We start from the raw sequence: 26128 nt of genomic DNA on the forward strand, positions 1-26128 counted from the left end.
ATGCCGGCGGACTCTCGTGGTACTTTTTAATTCTTACTTTTTAATTCTTTCTAATGGGGGGGGGGGGACACAACAAAAACTGGTTATTGCATATTGTTTTCATATGTGAACATGACTACACATGAATGGAAATAAATCTGTAAGAACCCTACTGCCTCTTAGACTTTTTTTTGGTTTTAGTTTTTTTCAAGAATTGTTTGGGCATTATCATTTTAGAATGCAATTTGTGTATTAAAAAAAGGGCTGTAGCAGTAGATTTTACTTCCTCAAGAGAAATCCTTTTCACATTTGATTTTAAATGTATTTTTTTTTTGTTTAGGTTCCTTATGAGGCACTCAATAAGCGCTTTCGGGCTGCACAGAAGAACATTGACCGAGAGACAAGTCACGTTACCATGGTGGTGGCTGAACTAGAGAAGACTCTGAGTAGTTGTCCTGCTGTAGACTCTGTTGTCAGCCTGCTTGATGGCGTCGTTGAAAAACTAAGTGTTCTCAAAAGAAAAGTAAGCCATCATTAAATGTTTGTTACCCATCATGTTTGGAAATATACTTTGATTGTGTAGAAATAGAATCAGTTATTGAATCTATTTCAATTCAGGATAGCAGCAGTTGGCCAAAAAAAAAAGTGCCATTGCTCAGAAACCTCACTGTTTTCGGGCAAAATATTAAATCTACGCATCAAAATAACTTCATTAAGATGGAGTGATTTTGGTGCATAGACTGTCCTTTTTAATGCACAGTGTAATTTGGTGCATAGACTGTCCCTTTAATGTACAGAGTATTCAGACCCCTTATGTTTAAGTTACAGCCTCTTGCTCCAATTGTTCAAAATATTTTCTTGCATCTACATTTAAATCCCCATGATGTCAAAGCAAACGACGATTGCAAATATATTAAACATTATACCCCTGAAATATCACATTGATCTATGAATTCAGTCCTTTGTTGAAACACCTTTGGCAGCAATTGCAGCTTTAAGTTGTTTTGGGTATGATGCAACAAGTGTTGCACACCTGGATTTGGTTAGTTTGTGCCATTAATCTCTGCAGATCCTCTCAGGTTTTGTCAGATTGCATCGGGTGCATCGGTGGACAGCTATTTTCTAGTCTAAATATGTTAAATTTGGTTTGTCTGCCTCTGGCTGGACCACTTGATGAGGATCTCTGGCCCAGTCTTCGGTCCTAAGCACTTTTAACCAGAGTTATCTCTATATTTTGCTGTGTTCAGCTTTTCCTAAACCCTGAACAGTCAACCCCAGTACCTGTTGCTGAAAACCCCCAAAGCATGGTGCTACCACCATTGTGATGGTATTGCGCAGGTGATGAGCTGTGCCTGGTTTCCTCCAGACATGAATTTGAAACAAGGCCAAATCGTTCTCTTATGTTCATCATATCAGATCACATAATCTTGTTTCTCACAGTCCTTTAGATGCTTTTTTCCCTTTCAAATACGGAATATGGAATTTCATTAGTCTTGTAGTGAGGATAAGCTTCTGTCTGGCAGTCTTCCATAATGGCCTGATCTGTAGAGTGTTGGAGTGATGGTTGTCCTTCTGCAATTTTCTCCCATCTCCACATATAATATCTGGAGTTCCCCAAGAGTGACCATTTGGTTCTTGGTCATATCTCAAGGACTTTCATTCATGATTGTTTAGTTTAGCTGGCAGACAGCTTTAGGAAGAGTCGTAATAGTTCCAAACTAATTCTACTTAAGAATTATGGAGGTCACTTTGCCCTGGGAAACCTTCAATGCAGCAGAAACTTTTTTACATTTTTTTTTTTGCCCTCCTCAGATCTGTGCCTTGACACAATTATGTCTCTTAGCTGTGCAGGCAGTTCTTTTGACCTCATGGGCTAGTTTTTGCTCTGATATGCATTTACAGCAAGAGATGAGATCTCCTATAGACAGGTGATTGTCTTTCCAATTCATGTCCAATAAATTGAATTTGCCACAACTAAATGACAATCGGTGTGTAGAAAGTGAGATGCAACTGAGCAAAATTTCAAGTGTCAGTGCACAGGTTCTGAATACTTATGTCAGTTTGATATTTCTGTATATTTTATTTTTTACATAAATTTGCAAAGTCTTCGAAAATGTGGCTTTTGTCATTATTGGGTAAGAAGTGTAGACTGATGTGAAAAAATAAACAATTGTAGCAACAAAATAAAATGTGAAAATATGGAGCGGTCCGAATACTTTCTGCATGCACTGTATAAATGCTCATTGCTGACCCCTTTTCCCCATCCTTTTTTTTTTTTTTAGCTTGTTCTATTGCTTTGTGCAGCCCCCAATATAGTGCACGTGTTTTAGATATTTTTAATTTTTGTCATTCAGAGCTATAATTTCAGTGGTAAATCTTAAATCTAAAATATGAGCTATTCAAAATGCAATAAACTGTATTATTATTATTATTATTATTATTATTATTATGTGTAGGTGTGTGTGTGTCTAATAAACATTCTCCAGATGTCTTCCCTGTTCCCTTTTTGCTGGATGTCCCCTCTTCTATATATCATGCTATTAAAAGAAAACTGTCCTTCTACCTTCCCAGACATGTTAGCTTGCAAATTGTTTTATTCTCCTTATTTAAACAATATTTTGACATGATATGCTTGATCAAAAATGTACATTGCTGAATGTAATTTATATAATTCTGGAATGTTCCTGATTAAATGTAGCATGCACTTTATGGTATAGTCCACATTTTATTTTATGACTACTCTAGGCACCATAACCACTTCATGGCAATGAATGGCTGATGGTGCAATTAGGTCCCTGAAACAGTTAAACCATTACAGTTTATCCCCAAATTCTTGTAGTCAGAGCCCGGTCGCTCTGCCCCTGCACTTTCATTCGATGTCAGAGGGAAAAAGGTATGTATCCTTCTCACTCTCTTTTCTCAATGCGGAGCAGCTCATAGACTGAGTGTGTCAGCTGACTCTCTTGGCATAACAGCAGCACCCGGTCGAGTGGAAGTACAGGGGCTCAGTGATCATTGATGAAGTTGTTATGGTGCTTTTTTTTCCCCCTCTCTTTTTTTTTATTTCGCCTTTGTATCTATACATCAGTTTGCAAACTTTACTCGCCCCTAATTACTTTTGGCACAGTGTCACTCACTAAATTACTCCAAAATTACCCCCACAAAAGTAAATCTTTTTCAAATGTATACTCAAGTAGTTTGGTTCAATAACTTGTATTTTTATACAGCTGTGTTTTCCTTTGTAAACTATGTGAAAGATTTTCTACCTCTCGCGTTACATGTACCATTTAAAAATCAAGATGTTCTCATCTTTAGAAAATAATAAAACTTATTTACTTTACAATTATTTTAATTCAAAACTAGAAAAGCTACAATTTATGGGGAAATTGTGTGAAGTGTTCTTGCCTCCACCAGTAGTCTACAACTGGAGTGGGCGAGTAACTGTTATTATTTATTTATATAGCACATTTAATTGCAACGTTGTTGCCCAAAGTGCTTCACAGTTACATTAAAACATACAGTTATAAAAACATTAGCAGGTGCAAAAGGCCCTGTCTATGACATCACTTGCTGCTGCATCCTGGCACAGGTCAGAGTATTTTGGCGGTTGCCATCTTCAAAAGGTCGTATTTTAAAAACTATAAATCCTACAGTGAAGAGCTTTATATTGTGAGAATCACAAGACCCAGGCCTACGTATGTCTCTGAAATATTATAAATGAAGGCACAGTCGCAGTTTAGAAATTGCCCTTCAAATTTGAGCTGGCTAGTGTGGAGTTTCAATGAATGTCAATGGATGGCGTGAGTTACAAACAAATGGACATATTGTGAAAACTATTAGGACTATGGCTTAGCCGTTGAAATGTTTAGTGGCAGCAGGGGTAGCTGAACATTTTGATATAAGATTTGTGTAGGTGTGCTTGAAAATGAGGGAGTGGTGGCAGTTTTGAACATTTTGCCATTCATTCCTATGGGACCAATTTCGCCACAAGAACGACGATATTCCGTGAACCATTCGGCGAAACATTCCACAAAGTAATAGCAACGCGATCGGGAACAATCTGCACGTTTTGGTCTATTTCTGTCTATGTAGTGTAAAAACTGTGGGAGGAGTTAGGGTGGTAAATTTGGCGATAATAAGAATAATATATATGTGAGATAACATTAAGTGGTTTTGCTATGCAAGAACACTTAAATATTGTAAAGTAGTTGGACATAAAAACTGCAGACCAAGAAATGTTTCAAATTCCTGTGTAAATTGTGTCAAACCTAAGGTTTCGTTCTTATACAGATTTAATATTTCAGTATTTGTCAGGAGCAGTTATTTATTTATAAAATATTTTACCAGGAAGGATACATGAATATTTCTTTCGACTCAAGTATGTCCTGGGTTAGTGGGTCATTTCTTATTGATGTCCAACTAGCGGTATTAAATAGGAAATTATAATCCCATGTAATCGGTATATATTGTGGATGGTTGATTACATGGTCCATTACTTTATTTTGCCAATTAACTAACTCTATTTTAGGGTTTTACTCTCCAAAATCCCATTTTACACGGAATTTGTTTAGGTGTACACAAATTTAAAAATAGTATATATATATTTTTTTTTAACAATGCCAGTGTTTTTAGTTGACACACACCAACCACTAAAACATATTGATGGTCAGCACATAAAAAGTGCTATCCTGCAGTATGTAGACTTCAAATACTGCAGTAAGGTAGATCAAGTCATTATTTATTAAAGGACCACTCTAGGCACCCAGACGACTTCAGCTTAACCCCTTAAGGACCAAACTTCTGGAATAAAAGGGAATCATGACGTGTCAGACACGTCATGTGTCCTTAAGGGGTTAATGAAGTGGTCTGGGTGCCAGGTACCTCTAGGATTAACCCTTTTTTTTTTATAAACATAGCAGTTTCAGAGAAACTGCTATGTTTATAATGAGGGTTAATCCAGCCTCCAAATCCTCTAGTGGCTGTCTCATTGACAGCCGCTAGAGGCGCTTGCGTGCTTCTCACTGTGAAAATCACAGTGAGAGCACGCAAGCGTCCATAGGAAAGCATTGTAAATGCTTTCCTATGCGACCGGCTGAATGCGAGCGCGGCTCCTGCCGCGCATGCGCACTCAGCTGATGACGTCGCGATCAAGATGGAAAGGAGGAGGAAAGCTCCCCGCCCGGCGCTGGAAAAAGAGGTAAGTTTAACCCCTTCCTCTCTCCAGAGCCCGGCGGGAGGGGGTCCCTGAGGGTGGGGGCACCCTCAGGGTACTCTAGTGCGAGGAAAACAAGTATGTTTTCCTGGCACTAGAGTGGTCCTTTAAGACAGCTGACACCTAAACTCTATTTTTTTTTTTTTTATTTGTTTAGAAAGGAAGTAGATTCTGTGTTAAATGAAGAATTTGTATGTACATTAAAAAAAAAAAAAAAAGGATCCGGTCATAAACTAAACGTAGGGAGGATTTTTTTTTCTCTTATATACATGATTTAGCGAAGTATCCACTTCCTTTCAAAACTTGATGAAAGGATCATTATATTAAAATATTGTGTTGCGGTGACTTTTTTCTTCTTTAAGGTATTTTGCAGCATATCAGTGCTAGGCACTACAGGAAAACATCTCTTTATTACTCTACATCTGGCATTCAAAGAGTTAAATAAAAATTAGCTTTGGTCCTAACTTTTTGCCCTAGCTCCCAAATTCTTGGGAAGTTTTTTTTTTTGTTTTTTTTTACTAAGTTGTACATTTATGTCCATTAAAGGGGAACAGTCAGGGGTTTTAATATTATGTTTACATATTGTATTTGACAAGTGAAAGTGTTTGTGAGGAGTGATTAGTGAAACATTAAAGGGACACTATTGTCACCAGAACAACTACAGCTCAATGTAGTTGTTCTGGTGAGTATAATCATAGCCTTTAGGCATTTTCATGCAAACACTGCCTTTTCAGAGAAAAGGCAGTGTTTACATTGACCCTAGGGACACCTCCAAGTGGCCACTCCTCAGATGGCCACTGGAGGGGCTTTCTGGCTCAGTGCTGCACAGTAAGCAGCTCTGCCGTTCAGCGTCCCCACGCTCTGCATGGAGACGCTGAATTTTCCTCATAGAGATGCATTGATTCACTGCATCTCTATGAGGAGGTGCTATTTGGCCCGGTCCCCTTGCCGTTTTTAACCAGTCCAATGCTTTCCCTATGGGAAAGCATTGGATAGGCTAAAAAGCGGCAGTTCTGATGATTTCACAAAGGGGGTGGGGCCAGCGCCAGCAGACCTGTGGAGAGCTGAAAATAAAGTGTTTTAACCCATTGTGAGGGGGCTAAGGGGGGGGGGGGGGGGGGGGTCAAGCCACCTAAATGGTGGGTTTTGCACTATAGGGTCAGGAATACATGTTTGTGTTCCTGACCCTATAGTGTTCCTTTAAATGTAGAAATCCTCACCTCTTTAACCTGAAACTGGATGCCTCCATCTTGGCTCCCTGTCAATCATTTATATAAGGTCTATACATTGCACCTGGCAGTCAGCTAAGAGAAAACATAGTGACAGAGAGAAATTAAAGGGATTATATAGTGCCAGGAAAATAAACATGTTTTTCTGGCAGTATATGCTCCTGGAGGGCCCCCCTCCTTCGGGCCCCCACCTCCCCTGTTAAAACCCCTTCAGTCACTTACCTGAATCCAGCGCCGCTGTCCCTCGTCAATGGGTCAGGCTCCACCCAAGCTCCTCCCCAGCCGACGTCAGCCAGCAGGGGAGATCTGGTGCGCATGCACCGCGCTCTCTTTAGGATTTCCACATAGGAAAGCATTATTCACTGCTTTCCTATGGGAAAAAAATCTGACGTTGGAGGTCCTCATGCAGAGCGTGAGGACGTCCAGCATCAGATAACGGAACAAAGATCCGTTTCGATTCTGGAAATCCCTTTAGTGGCTGTCTAGGAAACTGCAATAATTGCCACTGCAGGGTTAAGGGACATTGGACATTGCACCCAGACCACCTCAATGAGCTGAAGTGGTCTGGGTGCCTACAGTGTCTTATTAAACAACGCTTCTATTTCTCACCTTCATTTGAAATAATTTGGATCATATTGTGCATCCACTGGCGGTTGCTATTTTCTTCTTGTTTTGCATTGTTTACTTTGTATTTTTCTTTATATTGTTGTTTGCTGATTCTATATACCAGTTATGTAGCACTGGTGATATTCAATAATTAGGGCATTCCATGCTGTCACATAGGGCTTTTTAAAGGGGAAATAATTCAGTTTAACTCCCTAGATCTTTAAGGGTAATGAGAGCGCCTTAGAGTTGGACTTATATGTTTTTTATTTTTTTTATTCTTTATTTTTGCAGTGCGGGTAGTTACAGCCAAGTAGTTACGCCACTACAGCGTCAGCAGACAAATCATCAACATACATAGTGTTACATTTGCGTGGCATGGAAATACTTTGCACTATATATTTTTTGACAAAAAAGAACAAGTTAAAGTAGATTAGACATAAGCTTTCCCTGAATAATCTGATCTGATTATACATGCAGTTACGTTGATATGAGGATTCTCTGAGCATACTTGCACAAATTCTGTCTAGCTTATACTTCGCTATGGGTTACATTTGAGCATTAATTCTGAAAGCTGAACAGGCGCTTGCTAACATTTGTCTCAGATACAAGATATATAAAAAGAAATAACCTTGGTGAGACATAAAAGTAGTAGGAGTAACATAAGCAAATCCAGGAGACATGCTAGGTAACTTTGTTTAAGGGTAAACACGTTTGGCTAGGTTATGAACCACTGGGGGTTAATTTGAGCCAAAGGGACTTGCAGTCATATGCTGATGGTAATAGGAGAGCTGAATCAGCGTGGTGTGAGTAGCAGTTGTTAACCTCTCACTTAATAGCTATCATGTTAGTCAGGGGTGTTCCAAAACATAGGTAAAAGCCCTGCGTTAGCCCCTTCTGGCCTGCACCTCCCTGACAGCATTAGGGACCTATGCCTACTACTACCATGAATCACAATGCGAATTAAACATAGAAAGCATCACCCGGGTATGTAAGCATTGTTCTTGTAGTAGCAACTTCAGCTTGTGCCTCGTGTTGAAAGGTCCCAGTTGTTTCCTCAGTGGAGTAAAAGTTTCTGTGAGAGTCCTAGGCCGTGGGCCTCTGGGTGCACCTGTCGGGGTTGCGTTGCTCGATGCCCATTTTGGTGGCTTAGTCCGTTGGGCCCAGTGCTGGCCCCCAAAAGCAATGTGGCTGTTAAGAAATCCTATGCCCATTCGGGCTTTAGTTTTGGGCTGGTGTGTAGGGCGTTGTGTTGTCGCTTGGGAAGGGCGCCCGGTTAAGATGTTGTGTGGCATGATAGCGTAGCTCACCCAGGGGCCGTCTGTTGTGGACAGAGGGTCCAGGAATTCTTCCAGCTCCACTCTTTCTCTGCCTGTGTTAAGAGATGCCTTCGTCCCCTGAGCTGGCTGGTCACTCCCCTCCTCGATCGGCTCCGTCTTTTTGGCAGGTCGCGCACATGGCGTGCGCTCGGTGGCCATCTTGAGGGGTGTCGCTCAGTCTGTATTCCACTGTAGGGTGGCTGTGCCAGGCCAAGGTAGGCTGCATTAGTGGCTCCCCATGCAGACCGAGATAACCCCCCTGGTCCAGAGGGGGGGGGGGAGGCCCAACGCCGTCCGGAGACCCGGGAGAGCGGCCGTCTCGTCCCGGCTCAAGCTCCTACACACTCCGGGCTCTTTTCGGATCACCGTTGGTGCCAGTTGCGGTCTTGGTGGGTATATCCGCGTGCCCCTGTCACTGGGGATCAGGTTGGTCACCTGTGTGGGTTGCTGGTTAGGTTTTGGTCCCCAGTTAATGCAGATTTTTCGGCCCTGGAGCGGGAGCTCAGACAGAGCACGTCTGATCCCGCCGGCGGTCAGGCCCCGCCCCCCGACTTATATGTTTTTACCTCTCAATCAGATATGATTTACTTCCTGCCCTCATTTTAATAAACAGGTTTGGGTAGACGGAATGTCTCCTGTATCATCTTAAAGGATTGTGCTGTGTATTAGTCATTCTAATAGTCACTGACATACACTTAAAAGAAACAAAAATACAGTTTACCTTAAATAATAATCATGACCTACTTATGTTATTGAAAGTCACATGGTTATTAGACTTGTGCAGTGCTAAATATGTTGGGTCTCCTGAAACACTTGAACAGTAATTTAGAATTTAGTTAATTGTGCTCTTTGGTTTGACTGAATTTCGGTGACGAAAAAATGTAATGAAGGCCGTTCGTGCAGTAAAAATGCTTCCTATGTCTTTGCTGACAAGGAAAAACTATTAAATATTTCACTCCACCAAGAGAAATTGTGCCAAGGAGTTATGACAAAGTATCTTCTCTTTGTTTGGTATCAAAATTGGCAACATTGCATTAAAAATAGATAAAGGCAGCAAAATAAAAACCAAGCAAAGTGCTAAACGCATAATAAGGATAGAATGCGAGGCAAACCACATGCCAAATCAGCTGAACTCGTCTCATGCCTTCAAAGAAAGCTTTCTCAACAGCTACCAAAATGGCTACAATATTGCCTTCCCAAATAGTTACTCAATATCAGCAGCATGTGCTGCAATGCCTATTGTGAGCTGCCAAAATAAATTATATATCTACCGTATATACTCGAGTATAAGCCGACCCCCCCTAATTTTACCCCAAAAAACTGGGAAAACTTATTGACTCGAGTATAAGACTAGGGTGGGAAATGCAGCAGCTACTGGTAAATTTCTAAATAAAATTAGATCCTAAAAAAAATTATATTAATTGAATATTTATTTACAGTGTGTGTAATAATGAATGCAGTGTGTGTGTGTATGAATGCAGCGTGTGTGTGTGTTGCAGAGCCTTGGTGGGGGGTGGGCATTTTTGTTATTTTTTTTTAAACATTATTTCAATTATTTTTTATTATTTTTTAAGTAATATTTTTTTTATTATTTTTTTATTTTATTTTTTCGTCCCCCCTCCCTGCTTGATACATGGCAGGGAGGGGGGCTCTCACTCCCTGGTGGTCCAGTGGCATTGGCAGTTCAGTTGGGGGGAAGGGGGGCTGGCAGGAAGCATTTACCTCTCCTGCAGCTCCTGTCAGCTCCCTTCTCCTCCGCGCCGGTCCCTGCCAGCTCCCAGTGTAAGTCTCGCGGCCGCGAGACTTACACACGGACTTGCAGAGGGAGCTGACCAGACCGGCGCAGATGAGGAGGGAGCTGACAGGAGCTGCAGGAGAGGTATAAGAGCTCTCTGCCAGCCCTCTGTCTGTATTATGGCAATGTAAATTGCCATAATACAGACATTGACTCGAGTATAAGTCGAGTTGGGGCTTTTCAGCACAAAAAATGTGCTGAAAAACTCAGCTTATACTCGAGTATATACGGTAGATTAAAAATGAAAATAGGAAACGAGAAAACTTACTTTTTTAATGATTAATTTTAATCTTTTTTTCCTTTGCTATCTTATATTGATGAAAAATGGGGAGCAAGAGTCATTTTAAGGTCGGGGGGAAAAATAGGGGATTTTTCCAACAATGAAAGGGTAGTGGAATCAATGAGTGGGTCAAAAAATGCCCCCTCATGTGTTTTAAAAAATCCCCCTTTTTTTCAAATTGACTCCTGCTTCCGCTGCTGTCCGTTTTTTATTTTTTTATTTATTTATTTTTATAAATGCCTTTCATTGAGTTGAGTTTTGCGGTATCTGCTACCTTTGCAGACGCAGTTTGTAGAAGCTGATAATAGGGCACTGTTTGTTTGTTTGTTTGTTTTTTCAAATGTAAATTTTTTTTTTTTAACCCACACTGAAAGACTGCCAATCATGCTACAGATTCGATGTGTGGAAAGGGTGAGTGAGTCGTTGGTTGCCCATGGCCACTCACTTTTTGTATGGCTTACTTTTTTGATGCCAGGAGTGGGGCTGCTCTTTCTCCCTGTATGAGAGGGAGCAGTAATCTACCATGCAGCTCCTCTCTGCTCCCTGTGATGCTGGGGCCGGAATGACGTCATATTCCGGCTCCCGGCATCATTAGACAGCGCAAGGGAGCAGAGAGGAGCTGCAGGAAGATTACTGCTCCCTTGCACGCTGCCCCAGCCGACCGCCTTGATGCTCCACTGAGATGGCCGCCTCCCTAAAGCCCAGGGTGGCTGGCTACAACGCTCACTCAGCCAGCTGCCTCCATGACGCTCATGGCGGCCTGCTACCATGCTCACTGAGCCGGCCTCCTACATGCTCCCGCGGGTGGACGGCCGGCTCTATTATTTGCCAAGCAAGGCGTTTTAGATAAAAAGCTGACAAATCCCAGACGCAAGGGCAAAATTTTTAGTCGCCATGGCGACCTGACGCCTGGGAAATGTCGAGCCCTGACCTAAATCATTTGCCATTTGGCTTATCCCTCCTGGAACATCAACCTCATCAGCAAAAAGATATACCTTACCATCAAAACCTTCTTCAATATCACTTATAAAAATATTAAAGAGAATCGGTACAGATCCCTGAGGTACCCCACTGGTAACTAGACCTTGCTTCGAATATACTCCGTTGACTACAACCCTCTGTTGCTTGTCACTCAGCCACTGCCCAACGCATTTAACAATACTGGAATCCAAACTTAAAGATTGCAGTTTATTGATGAGCCTTTGATGTGGAACAGTGTCAAAAAGCGTTACCAAAATCTAGGTAAGCAATGTCTACCGCACCACCCTGATCTATAATTTTAGTTACCCAATCAAAAAAATCAATAAGATTAGTTTGGCATGATCTCCCTGAAGTAAACCCATGTTGTCTCTGATCTTGAAATCCATGTGATTTTACATGTTCAGCAATTCTATCCTTTAACATAGTTTCCATCAATTTCCCCACTACTGAAGTAAGGCTTACTGGCCTGTAGTTGCACAACTCCTCCCTACTACCTCTCTTGTGAATGGGTACAACATTTGCTAATTTCCAATCTTCTGGGACTTCTGTTAATAATGATTGGTTAAATAAATCTGTATAAAGGAGTATTCTGCATTCTGTATAGGGAAAGAAAAACTAATCCTGTCCCAAAGAGCTTCTTATCTGTCTTGCTTGCAACCAGGTATTCCTCTCATTAAATGGGCACTGTAGGTACCAAGACCTCTCCAGCTAATTGAAGTGGTCTGGGTGCTGTGTCCCTTTTGCACTTAGTGCTGCAATGTAAAACATTGCAGTTCCAGAGAACTCTAGGTCTGCCCTCTGTTATCTGACGTCCTCACAGACCTCCAGCGTAAGATTTTCCCCATAGGAAAGCATCGAATAATGCTTTCCTATGGGGAGGTCTAATTTGCGCGCGGCCATTGCCGTGCATGCGCATAAGGTCTCCCCTTGCCGGCTGACGTCGGAGCATAGGCGGAGCCTGACCCAGCGCCGAGGGACGTGGGGGTGGTGGAGGGGGGGGGGGAGGGGGAGGATGACCTCTTAACCCTATAGAGCCAGGAAAACTACTTTGTTTTCCTGGCACTATAGGGTCCCTTTAAGAAGAAATAATAATCTTGAACCAAGAGCCCTCAAACTAATATATCTTTCACTATATGTGCAGTGTAAAATAAAGCCTAGAAATGTCCATTAGTTTCTTGTAGTCCTGGAATGCACTGCTCCCTTAATGTATCGCTAACAATGTGTGACCGCCGTCCTAGTACGTTGAATGAAGTTAAGGTAAACGGGCATCGATCACCTGGGTTTACATGTCCTTGTATTTTTGCTCCAGCATGTACACGTCACACATACGATTCACTAACTCCAAGATGTTGATGAATTGGGCTTTGAGAGAGAAGGATTTTGTATTCAGACACTAGAAGAACAAGTCTAAATGTCAGTAATACACATTTTATACATATACGCTATTTTCTGAAAGTGTTTTCCCATCCTAGTTTCCCCTGCAGATATTTGGTAAATATTACTTTAGATAATTTCTAGGGGAGTCCCTGTGTTTTGTCTCTTTAATTTACATTTTCTGAAAGTAACAAAAAACATATAAAGTGGAGTCTGGACTTGCTTGTGGTTATCTGCTGCAACATCACATGATGAGTAATATGTTCTAATCTATGGCCCAAAATAGCCAGTGGAATTTTTTTTTTTTTTTTTTTAAAGCAATTTAAATGCTTGATTACTTAAAGGAACACTAGGGTCGGGAACAAAAACATATATTCCTGACAATAGTATTAAAAACACCATCTAGTGCCCTGTGGTCCCCTAAATATAATAAAATCTTACATTTCTGCTAGTCTGCTGCTGCTGGCTCTGCGCCTGATCTGCCTGCTTGGCTGACATCATCAGAAGTGTTATTCAAAGCCAATCACAATGATTTCCCATAGGAAACATTGGATTGGCTGAGCCTGTAGAGGGGGCAAATAAGTGGCAGTCAGCACAAGCCAAACACAGCCCTGGCCAATCAGCATCTCCTCATATGAATCAATGTATCCTGATGAGGAAAGTTCAGTGTCTGCATGCAGAGGGTGGCAACACTGGCAGTGCTGCTCACTGTGCAGCACTGTCCCAGAAAGCTCCTCTAGCAGCCATCTGAGGAGTGGTCACTGGAGGGATCTCTAAGCTGTAATGTAAACACTGCATTATTGTAAAAAGCCTGAAGGGAATGATTATACTAACCAGGGCAAATACAATAAGCTGCCAAATGGAGTGCTGAGGTTTGGTGTTCAGTTTCTGGTGTCTTCAGAAGTGGGACAGTAGGGAGGTATGACATTATGACAAAGAACATCCATCTATCATAATGTCTCCACAGTGTATATGTTATAGTGCATGTAGTGTCCCTTAAATTATGTATGTAATGCAATCTCAATCATTCATACAGTTAACAATGCTTCTCATCTTGGCTTTTAGCCATTTATATATCTCAATGCGATTACATAGCACTTTACACAGAGCATTTTCTAACCGTTTTTGTTTTCTCAATTATTATTTTTGTTTATTTTATTTTGTGTCTCTACAGTAATTGTAGCATCTAGTAATTGGATTTTTTTTTTGCTTGCATTTCTATTATTTGTGTGTTATGGTATCTCTTCAGCTGATCATCTCCAATCTTAAAAACTTTGTATATGTTTTGCCTTCCTCTTTAAAAAGGCAGTGGAATCCATCCAGGCAGAAGATGAAAGCGCTAAACTTTGTAAGCGGCGGATCGAGCACCTGAAGGAGCACAGTAGTGATCAGACCGCAGCGGCCAACATGTGGAAAAAGAAAAGGATGGATCGCATGATGGTGGAGCATCTGCTGCGTTGTGGTTACTACAACACTGCCGTAAAGCTTGCCAGGCAGAGTGGAATTGAAGTAAGTTGAACTTAACACAATTTACCAAGGTAAATCTCCTGTCTGCCATGTTTCTAAAACGCATATACGTTAGATACTTTGCGTGAAAGTATGTATTTTTTTTCCTACATTTGAAAATATTGACAAAGGGTGGAGCTCAAAGCAAGGTCCTCTTCCTCTGTCAAGCTAACAGGGTGCGGAGATTGCCCTAAGCTTCATCCCTTTGTCAAGATTGTCAAATGTAGGAAAGAATACACAAGATAAAGTAGTGCCTACTTTGTCTTATATTTTAAAGAGAAAAAGATCAGAAATTAAGAAAAGAACAGGTTCTGAAAAAGGAAGAGAAAAAAAAATAATAGGAGACAGGTAAGTTTGAGGTGACCGAGCCACTTTACGAAGCTCGTCATAGTCATTCGTTCTCCATCTTTTCTTCACTTGGGCACTTTCTTTCTTTCTTTTTTTTTTTTTAGCAGTCTTCCAAGACAATGTTGAGACAACGAGTTGATGGGTTCATTCCTGAACCTTGCTGCCAGATACAATGCTTTCAGAACTTGTCCGTTATTCCTTGGTCTATGCATTTAGAGTGACAGTGGGAGTGGAGGGCTGAGTGCTAGAATAGTGGTTGTTAAACTGTAGTTCAATGACTTTATCAGATATGCAGCAAGTATACAGGTGTGGCGCTCAGGATAGTGAATAGTAAGCAAAAGAATTACTCCTATAGGAGCACCCATCTCCCATGTAGGAACAGGCTCAGATATAGATCACAAGCTTGACAGCTGAGGCTTAATAAATCAAATTTATTCAGTAACAGAGGATACAGAAAAATATACTTTTCTGTATCCTCTAATAATATAAGTTTCTACCCCTATGGCCCTAATCATGAATGTGATCAGATTTATCACCAGCTTTCTACTGTTAACCCTAGATGTGTCTCCCATTCTGCTCTTGTCGGTGGAGAGGGGAATCGCCTGTTCTTGGAGTTAAAACGTCTTTGACTGGTCTTGGAGAGTGGTAGAAGATCACAAAGGCAATGCAACCTTTATGTACATTTATTGATAGAGAAGTGAAACATGGGTTCTCACCTGGGCTTGCTGGCTGCATTTAGGATGTGCAGGCTCTAACTAACAGACCCGGTCGTTGCTCTCCATGTCCATTTATTCACCTATTGTCATTGTGTATGTAATATCAATGTCAGTTGATATTGTGCAGGGATTGGATGTTCAGGGCACCAAGATTGACACAAATCCCTGAATAGCAGAAAGAGGGTTGAAAAAAGCTAAATAGAAGTAAAATCTGAAATACAATCACATGCTTAAAAATAAATTGTGCACATCAAGGAGCTGGAATGCATTTCACTTCATCATCTCAATACAAAGATGAAAATGTGACACACTTAAACAATTCCTCTATGAATTCCTTAAGTTGAGTTATCTGATTATTTTGCAAGGGAAAAAAAATAATGAGGCTCAAGGATGTACATCAATAGATTCTGACAGAAAAATCTGTGCTAATCAAATCTGACTATTGAGGTAATTTGTTAATGGTTTCGGCTCACTAATGAGGTGATAAACACAGTTGAGTTGGAGAAATAGAAGCAGCCATTGCAAATATATCTGATAGATTAGGCTATAAAGATAGCTCATCAGCACAAACTTGTTAGACTGAATAATGATCTTACTTTGATTCTGTTGTGACCTTGGATTTCCATACTAGGGTCAAAATAGATTTAGAGGAGGTTTACTTTACTTTAATATTACTCAAACTGTGCTTTTAGTTATTCAAGCCTTTGTTTATCATTGCTGTTTGTGTCCTGATATGCAAAATTCTAGAAACACCCCAAACCGTTTCCTTTCTTTCACCATTTATAAAAACACTGATTTTAAGAATGCAGTGCCTCTCATAAGGAAGCATTGGATTGGATTAAGTACTTTTCTCTGAGAAGTATTGCAGGCTTAGCTCAGCGATTGCCACCCATTCACCTGACCTCCCAGTTCCTCTGCATGAGAAGCAGTCGATTGAAGTGGACATGTAGCAAAGGGATTATAGCTTGGTTATATACCAATAGAGAAAGGGGCCCAGGAGATTCACGAACGCTCCACCATTGTAAATCTATGTATGTATTTATAATGTTGGGAGTCTACTATTAAATGATCAAACTACATGTGTTATCAACTGTACAGGGAGGGCAATATGTGGTGTGTGTGTCCCCACCATTTTCATTTAGGTGGATGTCCTGCCGCTCGTGGATGTGGACTGGGGGGGGGGGGAGGGGGGAGCAATAGGTCCCCCCCTTCAGTTTAATAGGGGAATACTATTTTTTTTGTTTTGTTTTGTTTTTTTACTGTTTACTAGACATGCCCCTACTCGCGGCATAGAAAGTAAGGGCAGAATTTACTTATACTAAGTAATCTTTACTTAGTATTGGTAAATTTGGCTTAAAGACCAATTTAGGTCTTTCAGCCTTTTCGTAGATGATTTCCTGATACCTTGGCTGCAAGATGCAGCTGCGTCACGAATAGGATCGGAGTTTCATTCATTCAAATGAAATTCCGAACAAAGTCCCGAATTGCGTCCTAACACGAATGGAGAAACTGTTCTCATTCTGTTAGGACGAAATTCGGTAGTTTCGCCGTCATTTGGTCTAAATTACAGAACATTCAGGAATACTGACCGGAAGCATCGCGAGATCACAGAGGAAAGGTGAGAATTGTGGGAAAATTGCTTTAACCACAGGAAAAGGAGCACACAGTCCCTACTTTCTTATGTTTTAAAGAAAACTAGAACAGATCCTGACAGAGGGAGAGAAGAGGAATCGATTGGGGAAAGGTAAGTTCTACATGACCGTGCCGCTTTAACCCCTTAAGGACACACATGACATGTCATGATTCCCATTTATTTCAGAAGTCTGGTCCTTAAGGGGTTAAGAACAGTTTGACAACTTACCTGGGGTCTGCTTAGGTATCTGCAGAAGGGCATTGAAACAGTGGTGCAGTGTGTGTGAGTGGTGCAGATGAAAAGTTTTGAAGCTGGAAAAGTCATAAGTTGCATTTTCAGTTGAATTTGTGGAAACCATTTGAAACATTAGTTGTATTGAGCTTTTTCAATTGCTTTTGTTTGCAAACAGTAGAAAGTCTGTAAATTTTGTCAATAAACCTGATTTTCAATGGGGGTTGAATCATTTTTATTAAAACTGTTTATCAGGGCTGTCCATCCTGCGACCCCCCCAGATGTTGCTGAACTACAACTCCCATGATCCCCTGGCTATCTGTTTAATTGAAAGAATCATGGGAGTTGTAGTTCAGCAACATCTGGGGGGCCGCAGGTTGGACAGGCCTGCTGTATGTAAAATGCCTGTGCCTTGGCAGGGCAAAACTCCAGTAAAAGTACCTGATAAAACGTTAATCTTTTACAACTTGAATTTCAACATATCACTCATTAGATATTGCAGTACTTCATGCCCCTCAGAGACCTTTTTTTGCAAATTAATATTCTAGTTGCTTACACCTCTTGGATAAACCTGTTGATTAAGAACTATTGTAACCTCTCTGAAAAGCATACAGCATATTTCCTGTCAAAAAAATTCTTAAAAAGAAATATGTAGTTAGTTGTTTAAGGGCTCCAAAATCCCTACAGAAACTTGGTGCCTACGTGCCTGATATTGTCATTAGCTCACGGCTTTGATCGCTATCCAGAATTTTGAATAATGTCTCTTTCCATCATTTGAATGGGAATATGAAGAAGAAAAAAATCCATATGCAAATGTAGAGATCCCATTATTTCCCATAGCCCAAGTCGAATGAACAAAATGCTAACGAACTAATTGATACCCTTGTCTGTGTGCTTTGTGTCTTTGTGTAAATGGTTTTATCTGTAAAAATCTGTCATTTATTCCCTTTCAAGCAGCCCCTCATTACAGATCTTTGCATGTTATGAATAATTCTCTTGGGTGTATTATTTAATTTAGCTCCAAGCATTCTCTTCTGAGATGTAAAAGGAAACATTTCTCAAAGACTCCAGAGGGCAGCTCAAACAATGTTAGATGATAACGCAATTAGAGGAAATCAAAGTAAATATTGCCTGTAAAATCAAATGCTATTAAATAACCGCTAATTTTTTCCCCCAATGAAGTTATTCTACCCTTTTGCTCTCGGCCTCGAAGGCAACAAATAATGGCATGGTGGCAGCACTACTGAGAGGATTGGAAGCCGATAAAACACAAAGTCTAGTATTAAGAAAGTAAATTAATAATAGTTTGGAGTACAGAGAATTTGTAACACAAGGGACCACTAAAACCTTGTTCTTTTATGCTCTATTTTACCTCTATCCAAATCTGTTTTGCTTTTTCAAGTGACTGTCATACTTAAAAATAAAAGGAATACTTCGGGTTGAAGGTGACCCCTTTTTATAATTATGATGGTATAATGTTAAGATGCAAGAAAAATAAATTACTACTGTAGCGGAATAGGCACCAGCTACGTTTGTTCCTCTCTTTGGCTGTCCATGCCCATCTGTTACAGCAGTGTTTCCCAACCCAGTCCTCAAGGCACACCTACCAGTCCAGGATTTAAGGATTACCCAGTTTTGTCTAAGGTGTTTTTTCTTTTTTTTCTAAAAACACCTTAGACAAAACTGGGTAAGCCTTAAATCCTGGACTGGTAGGTGTGCCTTGAGGACTGGGTTGGGAAACACTGGGTTACAGTACTGTATCTTTTTCCCTGTTTTATTAATAATAATAATAATATAAATAAATAATATAACAAAAAATATTAAAATAATAATAAAAAAATATAAAAAATGCCCACCCCCCACCAAGGCTCTGCATCACACACACACACACTGCACTCATACACACACACACACACACACACACACACTGCACTCATACACACACACACTGCACTCATACACACACACACTGCACTCATACACACACACTGCATTCATACACACACACACTGCATTCATACACACACACACTGCATTCATACACACACACACTGCATTCATACACACACACACTGCATTCACACACACTGCATTCACACACACTGCATTCACACACACACTGCATTCACACACACACTGCATTCACACACACACTGCATTCACACACACACTGCACTCACACACACACACACACTGCACTCACACACACACACACACTGCACTCACACACACACACACACTGCACTCACACACACACACTGCACTCACACACACACTGCACTCATACACACACTGCACTCATACACACACTGCACTCATACACTCACACTGCACTCATACACTCACACTGCACTCATACACTCACACTGCACTCATACACTCACACTGCACTCATACACTCACACTGCACTCATACACTCACACTGCACTCATACACTCACACTGCACTCATACACTCACACTGCACTCATACACTCACACTGCACTCATACACTCACACTGCACTCATACACACACACTGCACTCATACACACACACTGCACTCAGACACACACACTGCACTCAGACACACACACTGCACTCAGACACACACACTGCACTCAGACACACACACTGCACTCAGACACACACACTGCACTCAGACACACACACTGCACTCAGACACACACACTGCACTCAGACACACACACTGCACCCAGACACACACACTGCACCCAGACACACACACTGCACCCAGACACACACACTGCACCCAGACACACACACTGCACCCAGACACACACACTGCACCCAGACACACACACTGTAAATAAATATTCAATTAATATAATTTTTTTAGGATCTAATTTTATTTAGAAATTTACCAGTAGCTGCTGCATTTCCCACCCTAGTCTTATACTCGAATCAATACGTTTTCTCAGTTTTTTGGGCTAAAATTAGGGACCTCGGCTTATATTCGGGTCGGCTTATACTCGAGTATATACAGTACTTTCATTTTCTCTCTATGCCATTAAAAAAAAAAAATAAAAAAAAAAATCACTCACAAATTTTGTTGATCTGCCTATTCGTTCCTGTAATGTTATATTTATTCATTGAGAGAGCTTTTTTTTAAGCCAAGAATATTTTAAGAAAGGTAAAGTAGGGTATATTTTGTTTAGTATGTGTTGTTTTTGTTTGTTTGTTTTAATCATACCAAAGATGCAGAGAAGAAACATTATCAGCTGATTTAAAATGAATACATTAAAATGCACCTCCTTGAACTTGTTGTCCAAGTGGAAATACCTGCAGAATGAGGATGTCTAATCTTATCAGAGCAAATGTTAGTGAACTTAATTATCCATGGTTACCCATGATGCACAGACAATCTTAGCATCATGGGTAATGTAGTTTCCAATCACCTGCATGGCCAACGTTAAACATCACTGAATTACAGGTATTTCCACGTAGATGGCATTTTTGTATTTTTTAATAGCTGGTAATGCTTCTCCTCTGCATCTTTGTTCACCCCAGAGCTATTTCGGATAACTGTCATATTCACAATATTTCAATTGTAAGGTTTTCAGCCCTACGCCTTCAGGAATGCATCCACTTTAAATGTGCTGGAACGAGTTCATTTTTATGTTAATACAAACAATCTCAGGACCGGATTATTGTGTTTGCAGTACATTGAATTGTACAGTTCCCCACAGAGTTCTGTTTTTTCCCTTTCCCTGGTAGAATGATCTGTCACAGCATGACATATTTATGCAGTTCCAAATAATCTCTGTGGATGCCAATTCTAAATAAATCAGGTTCATCGCTTGTTTGAAGACACCCTGCTTTCCATCACTAAAGGTTTAAGAAATGAAGTAGCAGCCAGCCAGAATCATTTACCACAGTTAAAAAAGGAATATACCAGTTTTGCATTGTCTTGTCTTAAACTTGTTAGAATTGTGTTTTACTAAATGTAACGTTTAGGCCCAAATGCTAAATGACTATATATACCACACAGTAGAACTGACTCTTGGTGTTTCTGTTAGCCATTTGTACCAAGCATAATAAAATAATATAAAACTAGCTTGCCTGTTACTGTAACGTAATAATGTTTCAAAATGTTTGCCTTTTTAATGTATTTTTGAGTACCAGTAGACTCACAGTTACAATGGGTATTTGTTAATACAATATGTGTACGCAGATGTTACCTTGTTTGTGTTCCAAAGAAAAAACGTTTTAAAGTGCCCCATTTTAATGCATTATATAAATTACATTAATAGTGTAAAAAAATACCTTGCAACATTGTGAAACTGCACAGATTAGTTAAACCTGTTTCTCAATAGGAAGATGCTTCTCCAATCCGCAGCTTCTCATTCATAAGTCAGGACAAGTAGTTTATGATGGACTAGTTAATTGGGCTATTGCTTTAGTCTCTTGGACAAGTATATTTTAAAAATAAATAATTCTACGTGATGTGTGCTTTATGACCATACTACGTTCACAACTTGGTTAATTGTCTCACAGGCAGTCCAGAATATATAATTCTGACTACCTAATTGACTCTGTGTCTTAAAACTATATTGATTTTCACAAATCATTGTAGTTCTAAGTTACTCTCAGAGCTGAGAGCGGCTGCAGGCTGCTGTTTGCATTATTGCAAGATTTAAGGTGCCAGCTTCTTATAATGCATAGAGAGTCACACTTTACTCAGTGTGTGACAGAGATGATGAAATTCACATTAACACAACACCGATTGCTCCCTATGCATGGCTGTCGCAGAGGTTACATGACTAACAAATACTCCCATCAACCAATGCAGATCTATAGAAAACCAATCCTGTCAGCCGCAGACAGCTCTGAGTGAAACATCCCATTGGGGATTTTAACATTAGACAATCTATACCATGGTGACCGGCATTAAACCTGCCAAATGGCCGCGCAATACATCTCTGTGGCCACCTGCGGGCAAAAAAAGCTTTGTATTTATCACTTCAGCATATTGTAGAATAAAATGTGTTGTCAACGTTTTCTAAATGTTTCAGCAAATCTTCATTTTTTTTTTTTTTTTTTTTTTTTTATTCTAATCAAAACTTGTTTTAGTGAATATTTAGAGTAAGGAAACTCCAATAAAATTGGGAAAATACAATTCTTAACAATATATCGAATATTGCTTTTGTTACTGTGACTTCATAGCCTACTATCAAAAAAGAGGTGTAATTAAGAAAGCTATCACCCCTAATCTGCTTTGACAGCACCTGCTTGTTCTCCCTGCAGACTATTTATTTCTGTCTTCTTATCCCACCTGTGCTGAGTCATTAGTTTCTCCTACTCCTCATTTTATAAGCTATGATGCCTGACACAACGTGTTCTGCTGCTGTCCGTGACGGTCCCTGTTTCTTCCCTGCATTGTTTAGGTCGTTTTCCAGTTGCGACTCTTCCATTTTTTTGTTTTTCATTACCTCCACCCTACACTTTTGTGCATTTATCTACGGATGGTGCTGCTAAAACCAGAGGTTGAACCAGCTCCTCTCCCAACATGATAGCACCTATTTATTTAGATATCCTTTGCAGGCATACATTATCCACTTGGGGATTATGTCTTACACCAGTGGCCCAGTCCTGAGTGTTGACCTAAAACTGCATCCACAGTGTTTAGTGGGAATATCATATCTGCCAGGTCCTCGGCTATTTCTGTCCCTCGGCAAAGTAACCTAGTGTCTAGCGAAGGAATTTTGCACAATTAATTTTAGTGTGACAATTGAAAAATGGGTCCCTGAGCTGATCTTTAACTTGAAGAATGGATCACCAAGCCATTGCTACATATATGATTTTGGTCCCTGTTAAAAAAGGGATAAGAACCACTGACTTATACGTTTTGTTAAGGACTCTCTGTCTTCTAAGCTGGCTACATGTCTCCCCAACCCTGACTCCTCTCTCCAAAGACTATGTTCTCTCTGCCTCCCAGCCCGGCATCCCTTTCTAGCAGACCTGAACCTGTTCCTTTGCGGGTGCCGCCATCTTGGTCATGCTGCTCCTGTTCAGTTGCCAGGAGCTGACGTCACTGCTGTACTCTTGGTCATCCACAAGAATACAGCATTGAGGACTATGATGCATCCGGCGGGATCCTCCATATGCCCAACCAATACTCTGTAGCAGTCACTGGTGACGGCTGCAGGTCTTGACACATAGGGGGGGGGGGGGGGGGGGGGTGACAGTGTTGCTTTAAATGATAGCCATCACATAGCATCCAGGAATTTCAGCTCGTAATTTAGGATTTCTCTATTTCTGGAATACATAATTGTAGCCAAATCTGGGTGAGTGCTTTAGATATTTCCTGTGTGGATCTATTTAAAAAAATATTTTTCTTCTAGGCTCATTAGATTTCACTATTCTAACAGCTGTTACTGGATTTCTGGTTTTAAGGGGTTGTTTTTTTTTTGGGGGGGGGGAGTTATTTTCTTGATTGAAGAAGAAAGCATAGAAACTGGATTAAAACTGACAAAAGCATGCTCGCCATGTGACTTTCCCTAGCTCTCGTAAAGCTACTATAGAGTTAAATTAACTAGAAATAGTTTGCAGCTTTTTTAAATTTTTCATCTTTGAAATATTCATACAATCTAAAACTATGTTTGAAACATTGGAGTGTTCATGTCCCATAAATGTGTTAATAGTTATTTTAAACATGCTATACAGCCATGCCACTGAGTTTCATTTTTTTTATACAATTGCTATATTCGCTGGTGCATAGGAATCCTGCATACAAAATATCTATCTTTGTCTGTAACGCCATTTTGTTTCATGTTCTTAGCTGATTTCCAGCTTGACTCATTTCATAACGTTCACACAATCAATCCGTTGTTATTGGTTTATAAACAACGAGACCTCTGAGGAAATCTTGGATCACAAGTTCAGATTGTCTTCTTCTTGTGGAAGAGGAAATGTGTTGAGTGTCATAAATGGAATAAATCTTCTGTTCTAAAAAATACAAAAACAATGCTAAAAAGTTAACTTTTTTTTTTTACACTGTATAGGTGCTTTTTAAAGGGATGTATGATAGAAACAAGGCAATTTTCATTGACAGACAAAATCAGGGGCAAGCCTTAAGATAGAACATTAGGCACAGTGAAAACGTTTTGATACTTCCTGGTGGTCTTGTGACACGTTACTGCAGAAGTCGCCACCATTCATTGGCTGAGAGTGTCATTTGACCACTTTCATCCAATAAATGCAGTTCTATGCAATGAAAGTCGATGATGACACCCAATGATGCTGCCGGAGGTAGGTTGATGTCTCTGGCAGCAGAGAGGTTAAACTCTATACGTGCTGAGTTTTATAGCAAACATACAGACTCCAGGCCCCATGATTACCTCCAATCACTGACGTGGTTATGGTTCATGGAGTAAGCTTTTAACCGGTTTCCTGTTGTGAGTCTATGCTGCTAAGAAGTATATGCTCTACCAACATGTCATGAATTTATTGAATCTGTGCTTCCTATGGTTTACTTTCCAAACAAAAGCTTGGTCACTAGTCCACATAGGTCATCGCATGATTTTTTTATGTTTATGTTGAGTATATGCAACGGTTAAGGATTCATTGCAATGTTCCACTTTTAATGTAAAGTGTTTTGTGTTTGCAGGATTTAGTGAATATTGAAATGTTCCTGACTGCTAAGGAAGTAGAGGAGTCCCTTGAAAGACAGGAAACGATGACTTGCCTTGCCTGGTGCCACGATAACAAATCAAGACTTAGGAAAATGAAGGTATGTACCAAAAAATGTGTTTATGTTCTGATCAGGAAATTTCAGACAGAGCAACCACTGAATCAATTAAAGGATTTGAAAAGTAAAATCTTAAAACAGGCAGATTTGACCAGTACATTATACTAATGTCTAGCTTAACCCCTTAAGGACACATGACATGTGGGACATGTCATGATTCACTTTTGTTCCAGAAGCTTGTTCCTTAAGGGGTTATGGGGACACTATGGTCACCAAAACAGATTTAGCTTAATGAAGCAGTTTGGGTGTATAGATTATGCCCATGCAGTCTCACTGCTCAATTCTTTGCCATTTAGGAGTTAAATCACTTTAGTTTCTACTTGCAACGATAGCCACACAGCCCCTGTCTGAGACTGACGCAACCTGCATGAAAACAAAATAGTTTCATTTTCAATCAGATGTTACTTACTTTAAAAGTTTTTATCTCCTGCTCTATACATTGAACTTTAATCACAGACAAGAGGCTGCTGCAAAGTCTAGCAAGTTATTAACAGGAGATACAAAATTCTAAATTAAAGGAACACTATAGTGCCAGGAAAACAAACTCTTTTTCCTGGCACTATAGGGTCATTAGGGCCCCCTCCCGCTGGGCTGAAGGGGTTAAAACCCCTTCAGCCACTTACCTTAAGCCAGCGCTGGGGAACTCTCCTCCTCCTGCCGACGTCAGCACCGAATGCGCATGCACGGCAAGAGCCGCGCGCGCATTCAAACTGCCCATTACTCAATGCTGTCCTATGGATGTCCAGTGTCTTCTCACTGTGATTTTTCACAGTGAGAATCACGAAAGCGCCTCTAGCGGCTGTCAGTGAGACAGCCACTAGAGGCTTGATTAACCCTTAGAGACACATAGCAGTTTCTCTGAAACTGCTGTGTTTTCAGCTGCAGGGTTAAACCTAGAGGGACCTGGCACCCAGACCATTTCATTGAGCTGACGTGGTCTGGGTACCTACAGTGCTCCTTTTAAACAGAAAGTGCAATAAATGAAATGTAAACATTAGATAACTCTTTACAGGAAGTGTTTAGGAAGGCTGTGTTAGTCACATGCAGGGAGGTGTAGCTAGAGCTGCATAAACAAAGAGATTTAACTCCTAAATGGCAGTGAAACTGCAGAGGCATAATCTGTATACCTAAACTGATTCATTAAGTCCTCCCAATGTATCTCTATGTACCAA

General features: G+C 40.4%; 1 protein-coding gene across 1 annotated transcript in view; it reads left to right on the forward strand.

Annotated features, from left to right (window-relative positions):
* MAEA (macrophage erythroblast attacher, E3 ubiquitin ligase) overlaps positions 1-26128 on the forward strand; it is a 56817-nt gene that overhangs the window by 11969 nt on the left and 18720 nt on the right. The window contains exons 2-4 of the mRNA XM_063457660.1: positions 320-502; positions 14078-14281; positions 24816-24938. Of these exons, the coding sequence (XP_063313730.1) occupies positions 320-502; positions 14078-14281; positions 24816-24938 (510 nt within the window). The remainder of the gene's footprint in view (positions 1-319; positions 503-14077; positions 14282-24815; positions 24939-26128) is intronic.

This window comes from Pelobates fuscus, chromosome 6 (assembly GCF_036172605.1).
Source record: "Pelobates fuscus isolate aPelFus1 chromosome 6, aPelFus1.pri, whole genome shotgun sequence".
Taxonomy (NCBI): Eukaryota; Metazoa; Chordata; class Amphibia; order Anura; family Pelobatidae; genus Pelobates; species Pelobates fuscus.